The sequence below is a fragment of the Hippocampus guttulatus genome, chromosome 20 (genome assembly GCF_054856545.1).
Source record: "Hippocampus guttulatus isolate MCC_2025c chromosome 20, RoL_Hgut_1.0, whole genome shotgun sequence".
NCBI lineage: Eukaryota > Metazoa > Chordata > Actinopteri > Syngnathiformes > Syngnathidae > Hippocampus > Hippocampus guttulatus.
The window spans coordinates 2,631,569-2,643,049 of NC_141280.1; the positions used below are offsets into that span (position 1 = coordinate 2,631,569).

The 11,481-nt window shown below is 45.9% G+C and overlaps 1 protein-coding gene across 1 annotated transcript; it reads right to left on the reverse strand.

Annotated features, from left to right (window-relative positions):
- Positions 1-476: 476 nt before the first annotated feature.
- Positions 477-11,290, reverse strand: LOC147187498 (dihydropyrimidinase-related protein 5-like). The gene is made up of 14 exons (XM_086101109.1): positions 11,028-11,290; positions 7,422-7,536; positions 6,863-7,012; positions 4,971-5,129; positions 4,155-4,334; positions 3,986-4,054; positions 3,823-3,867; positions 3,673-3,748; positions 3,449-3,605; positions 2,785-2,926; positions 2,519-2,661; positions 2,244-2,451; positions 1,984-2,161; positions 477-1,829 (listed from the first exon to the last, which is right to left on the reverse strand). Exons 1-14 carry the CDS (start codon positions 11,273-11,275, stop codon positions 1,744-1,746), a joined length of 1,956 nt encoding a protein of 651 aa, XP_085957235.1. The 5' UTR covers positions 11,276-11,290; the 3' UTR covers positions 477-1,743.
- Positions 11,291-11,481: the final 191 nt, after the last annotated feature.

An 11,481-nucleotide genomic window follows, 5' to 3' on the forward strand; every position in this document is an offset into this window, starting at 1 on the left:
AGGTATATTCTTATGTTGTTATTTACTTTTAGATGTGTCGCCTGGGTTTAATTGACGTATGTTTTAGACAAGGCTTTTGTTTCAATAATTGCTGCACTTACTCGACAGAAAAAGCGTCACGTTGTGATCGAAAACAGTGACTAAATAAGGAGGATGTCGTTTATTAGAACACTGAAACGTGGTCTTCGGGGGCAAGGAAGATACAGTACGAAAATATTGTCCTCAGCTCTCAGACTAACCGGATGTTAATGTGTTTGGATCAAATCACTCAGGGCTGCACACAGTGAAACATCCTGCAGGACTTGCTTTACAAATCCAACGTTACAATCTGGATGCACTTTGATCCAATGATTCCCGTGCTGTAATAACTGCGATTTGTGTCTCAGACTCTCCCCGTGCCAAAAATGCTGTTGAATTGCTGTGCTTGGAAATTAAATGATGGGACTTTATAAATAAATAAAGACGCACAAAGACGATACTTTTTTTGCTATTTTATTGGTTGACCAATACTTTGTGGTAAGAAACAAGCAGCCATAGTACATATTCAACAGGTTCACTTTCCAACAAAACAATTCACAAAGTTGACAACGCACAGTCACTGACAATTCACAGTGCCTTCTAAACAACAATCATCCACAATAAAATGAACACCCTTAATACCATTGTAAAAAGAAAAACAACAAGCACCAGTTGTGAACCTGTGGCCGTCCATATCTGTCTCGATGTGGTTCTTTTCATGCAAGGTGTGTGCAGTAATAGGAGTGACTCACTCACATTGGCACATGTATTCTTTTAACTAAGAGAAAGCATCCTAAATGTACAGTACACAGACAAAAACAAAATGTGGTCATGAATAAACACCACTGTTGGAATGGAATGACACACTTCAGAGGAGGTGAGGGGGGTCTGTGCTTCAGTAGCATGTGTAGCTCAATCTTCCTGCCCTGTGGAGGCTCTCCTTAAGTGACCATTTTCATTTCTTGACAGTTCTTGGCTTGTGTTGTGCGTTATGTATAATTCACAACATTACAGTAAATCTATTGTCGGGAACTACACTGGGATACTTGTGTGTTTCTCACTAAGAGGCAGCGTGTGACACAGTGGGACTGTTTGGAGAGTGTCGCAGCAAAGATCACACAGTATGTTGAACAGTTGGATGTCATCACCACACAACACAGTCTATCCGTTGGAAACAAAAACACAGGAACAGCCAAGGAATGAAGCGCAGGAGGTGGTTTTATCACAAACAGAAATCGCCACTCACCTTGTGTGACTACAGTGTATGCGCTCTATTGGTGTGTGTGATGGGGATGCTTTACTGAATCCAGTTCTACTCGTTTTAGATATTTAAAGTCAACATCATTTCAAACCTTTGAAAATACCGTAACCGGTACTGTCTTTTAAGCATTCGGTCCCTTTTCCTTTTTCTCCTGACAAGCATCTTAACAATGAGAAATCGGTTAGTTGTGATCCGCTTAAATTTGGGGGAAAAAAAACATTCACACATAGCACCTTGACCTCGGCATATTTTATCGTTTCAGAAAGAAGACTCCAACTAGATTTGTAAAAATCACTTCGGCAAATTGATCACATGTTTAAGTCTTGGCCAATCGCTGAGAACAATTTCCCTTTTACCATTAAACTTGTGTTTTAAAATCAGTGCAGTTTTCTTGGTTATTCGGAAATAAAAAAAATAATTAAAAAACAAGGAGGCTAGGACGGCTGATTTTCTCGGGCCAGAGTTTACCAGATTCCACTGGAGCGACCACCCGGAGGGGCCAGGATCCGAGCCGAGGACCTCTTGGGGATGTGATCATCAACCTGAGACCCTATGGAGAGCACGCAATTAACCTGTTTTTATTCAATTCAAGTCATTCACATCACAAATAGATTTTTTTTTTTAAATCCCATGAGACAATTTAACGATGTAGGTTAGTGCAAATATGGCTGAAGTTGTTGTTTTTCCGTTTTTTTTAAACATACCCGAGAGGCTAAAGGAGCTCTCATGGAGGTCCCGAACCCCCTGTTGCGCCCTCACCACGCCTTTGTTAGTGCCGTCTCCATCGATGGGGCTCAAACCAAGCTCCTTCTTCATAGTGTTGGCAACTTTGACCACATCGCCAGAATAGGGATCCCTGTCAACCCCTTTATATGCCTGAGCCTGTCCATAGGTTCAAACAAGATAACGTCATTAGACTTAGAAGTAGTCTGAGTGGATTTGGATGCATACTGCGCACACACACTTTTTCTCTCTGCACCATCTTCTTGTACAGGTAATCGGGGAAGGTCCGTTGCGGAAAGAATTTTCCGGAGCCTTCGGCGCACATGAACATTGCGTTCTCGCACACCAAACGTCCCCGGCTGATGGTGACCAGAGGAACACCGTGGCAGCGCAGTCCCTCATACAGGTTGAAGTCTCCTCCTTGCACCTGAGTGCCAACGGAGATCATCCTGGACAAAGAGCAACATGAGTCACGGGTTTATAACACGTGGGCAGGACCATCCGGCATGAAGTCACCTGGTTGCATCTGGATCCCACACCACCACATCAGCGTCCGCTCCGGGGATGATGCGACCCTTGCGCGGGTACATGTTGTAGATCTTTGCGGCGTTGGCGCTCGTCACGGCCACAAAACGATTCTCGTCCATCTTTCCTGTAACCTAAAGGAGGGCGTTGAGAGGGAGGCATGAATACATTTTTTGATAGTGTGGGGATTTGGTATGTGAAAGGGAAGGCAGCAAACATGAATGGCAGCGATTGTATATGCGAGTCGGTGGACGTACCACCCCCCTCTCCCAGATGACGCTCATCCTGTCCTGGACTCCAGGCACCCCATGTGGGATCTTGGTGAAGTCCTCCTTGCCCAAGGCCCTCTGCTTGGTGCTAAACGGACGGTGCTCTGATGCCACAACGCTCAGCGTGTCACTGGAAACGGGATGCGCATTTTCACTTGATGCTTATTTGCACATATGAGAAGCTTGTGGAATGCCTGTTCAACATTTGGAAGGACATCGCACCGCACCTGGGGTGGGCAACTTAGAGTAAATGATGGTGAGGGGGCCACAATTTTTCATCAGCGCTATTAGATGGGTTGATAGGACTACGCACTCGCTTCCTAACCAAATACATGACTAAAATATTATGTTAAATATTGACTTAACTACCCCCCCCCCCCAAACAAGCAGAAACTATTTACAATTTTGAAAGAAAAGCTGCATCCACTGTCGTAGAGGAAACATGTTCATAATTTCCCTGAACATTTCGACAGGTAGCTGATTCAAAAATAGACACGGAAAACACGTAGTTGGCATGACCGCCGAGGGACCACCCCGAACACAAGTTTGTGTCATTGTTTTCAGTTCACGTTCGCGGCTCGCTTTCCGCCAAACGGGAAATACCCCGGGACCTATTGTTTCCAAAACTTTCTCAACTGTACTGCGCACGTACTTGCCCAACAGTCCCATGAGGTAGCCAGGGGTGTTGGGGTCGAGGCGGAGCGGAGGCACGATGACGTGGGCGGCAGCGTGAGCCCAATCCTGGTGGTAATACTGCATGCCGTTCAACACCGCATGAGCGACTGTGGTCTCTGCGTGGACCACCTTACCTGCAAAGAAAGGAAAAATCTGTATTGTCATCGCCCGTGTTCATGTTTTTATCGTGGTGTGACCAACCCTGCATCTTGGCAGCTGCAATCATATCCCCAGCGGGCATACTGGACACATTCACCAGGTAGATCGGGCAGTGAGCCTGTAACCCCAAAAAAAAAATCAGCGATTGATCACGTCATCTTCACACAGACAGGGAATTGAGTGTCAATTTACCCTGTTGGCGATTGTGACCGCTCTGTGTGTGGCCTCTGACTCCAGCTGCAAAAAGTCATTCGAAGCAGACAGAAGGTATTTAGACAAAATACGTTTTGCGCGCATGCGGTGCAAAACTGGTCTTTACTTGTCCCATCCAAAGAACAGAAAGGAAAGACTTTACCTCTTCTGGACGGCTGACCTCAATGCCTTCGGGTCCACTGATACCCAGATCCAGAGCCTCTTTAGCACCCTGTAGAGGAAATATTCACGCCATTAGACACTCCCACTTGTAATACTTATTTTTATTAGTTGGTCGTGTAAACTGCGCAGCATGTGAGTGTGTCGCGCACCTCCGCTACCAGCTCGCCATTCTCGGCGTGGACACGCGCGATGGCGCCGATGTCCTTGCAGGTCTGCAACGCCTGGTACAGTTCAGAGTCCCTCAGCATCATCATATCCTTGTAGGCCATGAACATCTGGAAGGAGTTCACCCCGTGCTCCCTCACCAGCGTCTCCATCTCATTCCGCACCTGAGCGCGCAGCGGATCAAGGCACAGGAATGAGTGCGTTTGCCATATGGGGCGTGAAAAGAGCTTGACGAGCAGCCAGGATTAGATCGCACCGCTGCGACTACAAACTTGGTCCCCTTGAAAAAGCCGCAGAAATCTATTGAACGTAAGGCAGTAAAAGAATTTGATAGAGTCCGGAAATGTGAACGATATACCGTGAGGTTGCTACTTTTAGGTAGGAAACAGTAGATAAAGGCCGATCAAACTCCAGGCGTTGGGAATATAAAAGTGGACACGTGATGGAAAAATCCTTTTTAATTGCTTGCATGCGAATACTTGGGTCGATGAATTTTCTTTTGGATCTCAGACAGTGGCGGCATGCCTCCGATTGCCTTGCATGCACGCTATCACCAGAAGATATGGCACGGATCCCGCCACCAAAGGCTGGGAAAAAAAACTATAGTGACTCAGTGTATCTGTCTAATGTGCTCAATGAATATGTGCGTTAACCTAGTTTGTGTCGGGTTTATAATCTGGGTCATTACACATTCCGCCCATATATGAAAAAGCGCGCATGTTGCTGCATGTATTTTGGTTCAGTGGGTTAAAAGCTGGAGAGGTGTTTCCTGAGAGATGTCACGTTTGCTTTGACTTTACCTTTGGCCCCCACCAGGTCAAGCCAACATGCAGGGCGTAGTCGCAGCACGCCTTTACGTCAGCAAGAGCTCGGCAGTTCTCATAGACGTCCACGAGGGAGCAGTGTTGCTCAGGCAGGACCAGCGCCATCACCATTGTGGTACCACCCATCAGAGCCGCCTGGGTCAAGCGGATGAAATAAAAGAAAAGATGATCATATAAAAGTAGCGGTATGCACAGGTTGTGGTTTCAAAAACGACACGCCCTTATCGAAATGCTTTTTTGTTTTGTAGCTCCCAAACTTAAAAACAACAGCGTGGTAGATGTGGAAAAAGAGAAGAAAAAAAAGGAAGCTGAGAGGTGGAGGAAGAGAAGAGTGACAAGGCGAGGAAACTGGATGAAAACCACATGAGGAGAAAGCACCGCTCAGCTGTGACTCACCTCAGCGAGCTCAGTAGTAAATGCACTATATTGTGTAACCATGACAACAGACACTGCTCTACTATGACATTCGTGTTCCGATCATCCTTGGCTCCCTCCGCCTCTGTGAAATTACACCAACAGGCACCCATTCATAATCGTCTGAGTCAAACTGGAACAAGGTTGAGGTGAGGCAAAAAAAAGCGACATTTCCTGACCATCAACAGCAGAACCGAATAAGTCGTAGTTAAGCTTTTCTCTTTTCTTTTTATGATGACGACAGTTTAACCCTGAAGATGATTATTGTTCTTACATATCCTGCATTTTTTTTTCCTGCATTGGGGCAAATCTGTGTGTTTTGTCACCCAAACAAACACATTTGAAGTTGAACAGCTTCCTGGAAATGATTGTGTTTGACCTTTGAAGTAATTGCATATGTAACCTGGCGTGTACACGACACCCAAATAATATGCAAATTACTGTACGTTCCCATGTCAAGTTACACGAACCGAATACAAATGTGCTCTGTGCTTGGAAAGTTGAGTGAATTAACATTTTACTAAAAAAAACCCAAAAAAAACGCATCCCCTCCTCTGAAGATAATCTCCTTGCAAGAAACATAAAGGAGACAAAAAGGGAGACAATTGAGGACAAAACACTGCGAACGACGCACAGCACACAAAGAGATGGACAGCAATTTGGGAAAAAGAAAAAAAAAAGAAGTCCAATCATCCTGCCCGATGTTCAATATCAAAAAGAAATGGGAATGTTTCCCACCATGTTTGTGCATAATAATGAGTGAGCTGAAGCCAAAACAAGTAGACATGCACTCAAGAGGTCCTTGCGGGACAAATTGCAGATCAATCACACAGCTCAGGCGGTGAGTCGGCCAAGTTAGAGCCGCTCATCAATGTGAACCACATACGTTGAGTCTTACCCATAAGGAAAGGAAGGATGTGACGTTTGACTACCATATACGTCTGGATTTAAGTGTGTCGGGCGGGGGGGGGGGGGGGGGGGGCGTGACAATGGGGGTTGACATGCAAAGGGCCTGATGCAGAGAAAATGGCGGAGAAAGGAACAGGGTGAGACACACACACACACAATCCAGATTGGTTTTTTTTTCTTCCCCTCATGAAGCATGGGGCTGGTTGCCATGGTAGCAAGGTCAGTGGGTAGAGAGATGGTGATTAGGGGGCTGCTGGGGTGAGCCGGCATGTGGAGGATTGGGTATGCCCCCCAAAAAAATTCCTCTCACCCTATTTCACTCGGCATTCCATTAGACTTTAAGCCATTTGATTCGCTAAACCGCAGTGGTGCCGTTTGCTGCTTAATCTTCCAAATACTCGACTGTTCGACATTAGAAGACGGCTTAATACCACCTCCAGTTACTGTTGTCTGTTGCCGGCGACAAAAACGGAGTAAAAAAAGCAAACGACGGAGCCCCCAAAGTGCGGCGCAGGGCGCAAATCGTACGCTGGGTGTAGGAGTACCTTGGTGCCACTGTAGAAATCGTCCTGGATGGCGGCGTTCATGAAAGTCTGCTGCAGATGCACGGAGGTGTCAATTCCGCCGGGCAGCACCAGCTTTCCGGACGCGTCGATCACCTTGGCCCCGCCCGGAATCATCAGCTCCTTCCCAACCTATAACACACGTCACACGTATTGGGGGAAAAAAAAAAAAAAAAGAAATCGAGCCAACAAGCGGCTTGCGGCGCATTCGTTTTTATAGCTCGCATAGACATAGTTGGCTCTCTGGATTGCATGCCCGCCCTTCAAGTGTGCGATTAAACAACTGGAAGCAAGCTCTTCTGGTCCAGTTTTACTGAACAGGGTAATTTACATAATAAGTTCCTCTGCCCATAATTGGGCAATTTCTGTTCAGATTAGCCTGTGGTGTCTCCATGCGACCGCCATTCATTTGCAGTCCGGGCGCAGAGAGGTGGAACCGGCTCATGCTCTTTCCACAAAGCTGACTTTTCCATCAGGGCTGTTGGCGGCTGACGATACGGATTGAGTGGCCGAAAAGCGAAAGTGCATTTGTCAAGCTTACCTGCTGAATGATGCCGTTCTCGATGTAAACATCTGCTTCGTGGGTGAAGTCATCATTGACCACTTTGCCTCCCTTGATGAGAATTCGCATGGACCCCATGTTGGCAGCCAGACTCCTGAACAAAAAAAATTGCAACGCCCGGTTGATAGATGCATGTTGAGACTATCGTGCATGTAACGGAACATAGACCTGGCACCACAGTGAACAGAAGCCTTAATTCAATGTTCCCGTAGGACTTCCCTTTTAGAATCATGCATCTAATTAACCTAATTGCAGTCCTTTTTTTTTTTTTCCAAAAGTATACCTATTAGGTAGGATTATTTGATTTGGTGCTTTGGATCATGCATTTTATTGTCCATTCATCCCGACGTTGTATGATGAGATTTGACACCAATTTGCAGCATTAACAAACTCCATAAACATCGTGTGTGTGTGTGTGTGCATGTGCGTATTCTTGCATGGATGCCTGTTTGCAAGCAGGAGACAATTGAGTCCCAGTCACACAGAATCAAGTCAAAGAGATGGATGAGAACAGAGGGCGAAGCAGAGCGGAGTGGATGGGGGGCAGGGGGTGGTGGTGGCGACGGGGTGTCGTCGGAGAATGAAAAATGAGTCAAATGAGGAGCCCAAAAGCAAATGTCACTCAGGTGGATCTTTGGCACAGTTTGGCACGGGTCAAACTAAAACCTGACAGTCGTGTCACTGTAGCTCGCCTGTGGGGATGTCTATGCTGGGAATATTTTTTTTGGGGGGGGGGGGAAGGGCGGAGGGTATGGAAAGTAGTGTCCCTCGGGCTTGGCAGCCGGAATAAAAGGGTGGTTTCCCAGGAGATGGAAAGTGGGCTGCTTTCAGTGGAAACAAGGCCCTAACCCCGACACGCTCACACACATGCAAACGTTTGCATGACAGCGTCTCGGAATGACAGCAGCGAGACCCAGTTGCTTATTGAACAACCCACCCGCTTACGTGGGGTTGAGTCAAATTCGCCAAACCTATCCAGCCAGCACACAATCGTCCCTTAATGGGCTTGGTGTGACCCGCCCGATTGATTAGTTGAACACTGGTTGTGTCCCAAGACTTTTGGTCTTATGCTGGAAAGTATTTTCACGGATATCATCATGAGGGGGAAAAAAAATAAACGCAAGCAGTCGAAGATCAGTTGTTGCGACTTTTGATTTGTCCCATCGGGGGTCGCGTGACCTCTTCAGCAGTTTTTACTCCAAATGCCATTCCTGAAGAAACCCACCAAATTTGGGAACGCACAGTGGCCGAGTATTCAAAACCCGCAGGGAGCCGCGTGTACCGACACACCACCGGTGCAATCACAAAAAACCTCAAATGCAACGAATATGGAAACTCACTGCACTTGGTTCGACATTTGTGAAATGAGTCATGCTGGGGGAATTCGGGGATTAAATGCATACTTCATTTGGGTCGAGGGCACAGACAAGCACAAGGCGGCATTTCTCACTCACCCTCGGACCAGCTGCCCTTCAGTTCACGTGCATGCAGACGTCCACAGATGGACACAAATGTACACATGGCAAATAGATCCACACCGCTGAACACCCAAGCAAACTTGACACACACGTACACACTGTCAAATAGGGTGTCGGTACTCCCTTCCAAAACGCACCTTTAATAAAATTGAGAACAAATTGAAAGTGAATTAAATAAGAGGGGGTTGGGGGTGGGGGGCTGCCAAGTAGGAATTTAATGTAATCACATAATGCCAAAGAGCTCATCTCCCGTATCTGACAAATACAAGTGTAACGGTAAAATATATTCATATTACATCCTCAAACGTTCCATCTTCAAATCTAGGCAAGCTCAGTTGTGACATAACGGCCTTTTAAGTGCCGTCGCCGTTATTCAAACTAAAGCGAACGCGCGTGTGTTTGCGTGCGTTCGTGTAGTGAGCGAGAACGTGGCAGACAGCTGCTGACTTCTGATCTGGGGTTTAAACACTGCTGCAGTGACAAGGAATGTCTTTGTTATTTGGTACACGTGTTGAAGCAATGTGTGTGCGCGCGTGTGCGTGCGTGCGGGCTATATAAAAAGCCAGAATATCAGACAATGAGACAACCAATCGGTGATAAGAATAGACATGGCATGCAGAGATACAGACATTGATATTCAAAGAGGAAAGAAGGAGCGACACCAAGGTTGAGGGATCAATCAAAGTACTAGTAAATTACAAAGATATAATACATCATGACAAGAGTGGTTTGGCAAAGTGGGGCAGCAATGAGGATTATGCTCATCTTCTTGATCCAGATGTTAGTCTGCATTTTCGTGAGAGCTGATTTTTTTGGGGGGGGGGGGGGTGTGGGGGACTCAGAACGTCACTGCACCTGACAAGCGGAAATGTCGCTTAATTTGTCAGAATATTATTTGGTGACTACCAGTCACTCACATGGACCCTAGTGAGACAGACAACCATTCACACTCAGTGACTTTTATGTGGAAATGTATAAAGTTGTCAAAATGTAAGTATGAGAGATGTTATTCGCCCCGGAAATTCTGTCAACAGAAATGCATGGCAAAGAAAAGAAAAAAAAAATGTTCATTTTGCAGAGTCATGACTCATGAAAACGCCTGCACTGTTTTCTCGAATTCGGATAGCGGCACAACCTCAGTCATCAAGAGGATTAATGGAATGAGAGATGACAGAGGGTGGATTAAGACTTCTGCCAAGCAGTGTCGCGTGTAGAACTGATACATTCCTAACAAACTGTGGATTTGTAACATTAGCATAACAGCACATATCAAGGGAACATCAAACCATGGCTTGATTCCAATATCCAAGACAGTCAGATTTGATTTACTTTCTGCTTCATGGAGATGCAGCCGTGGGAAATGCTTCGCCTTTCAGAAATAAACTGGAGGTGCAACTGCAAGGTGTCCCGATACTTAAGACCATCTCATAGACATCACGCACATGGAGATTGTCACTTTCATACTGATGGATTTGAATCACTATTACAGAGACCAGAGCACAAGAAAGGAGACATTCTAGCGCGAAGGCTGATCAAAAACAAAAGAAAACCACCAAATGATTCCATAGCACACCTTTCCTGTTGAACACGCATGACAAGAGAGATCAGAATGCGTGGCGAGCGTCCTCGCTGCATCAACACACACACACACACACAAAACAGCATTTGGTGGGAAAGAGAATAAGCCGCGAATAAGAATCTTACATAATGGGGAACGCAGGTTTTGTTATTACAGTGATGGCACGCCAACACACACACACACACACACACACGCACGCAAATAGTCGTCGAGAGGCATTTTGTGAACACGTTCGGAAACGCTAATGACCAATTCAGTGACATATTCCGATGAAAAAAAAAAGAAATGACACGAGCAAATAAATAATGCAATACACCCCATGACGTAACCAATACGTATTTTTCCGAATCTTTAACGGAAAATTTAGACGTTTGCAACCCCGACTGTCAATAACGGTAATTTAGCTTGACGGTGGAATATGAATAATCAATACGACAGGTGGTTTTCACTGTCTTCAAGTCAACGACGAAGTGACGTCAGAACAAGCATAGTATGGTCATTTTTGTGCTTTTTTTAATTGCCCCTTACCGGTTATTTCCTCGCGTTTTCTTGAGCTCGCTCTCCTGGGTGCTTGCTTGCGGTGTGTGCGAGGAGGACAGCTGGGCACAGCGCGAAGCACAGATGCTACCACGGCCAGGCGCCAGCCAATGGGTAGCCTGGAAATCCACACTTAACGGACACCGTTGACCAATGGCGAAGGAGATATGTCGGTCGACATGGGCGTGTCCCTCATCTCCAGAAACTGCTGTGTTCAAATGCCGTCGGAATGTGGTCATTAATGCATGTGACGTCATTATTCCAGCTCTGAATTTACATGGCTGCATGGATGGGCAACTGGATTATTTAAACTATCAAACAAACAAAAAAAAGAAAAAAAACTTTTTTACTTTTTCATTCCACATTATTGACGGGTTCGATTAATTCCCGTGTTCCAAGTGTACTGTATGAATAAGGGAAATACACTCAACTTACTCATGTAATG

Coding starts and splice junctions, on each gene's coding strand:
- LOC147187498 (XM_086101109.1), bottom strand. CDS start 11,275: ATGACCACATTCCGACGGCATTTGAACACAGCAGTTTCTGGAGATGAG. Junction 3,606..3,672: donor TGCAGCTGCCAAGATGCAGG/GTTGGTCACACC, acceptor CTTTCTTTGCAG/GTAAGGTGGTCCACGCAGAG. Junction 1,830..1,983: donor GAGCTCCTTTAGCCTCTCGG/GTATGTTTAAAA, acceptor TGCTCTCCATAG/GGTCTCAGGTTGATGATCAC.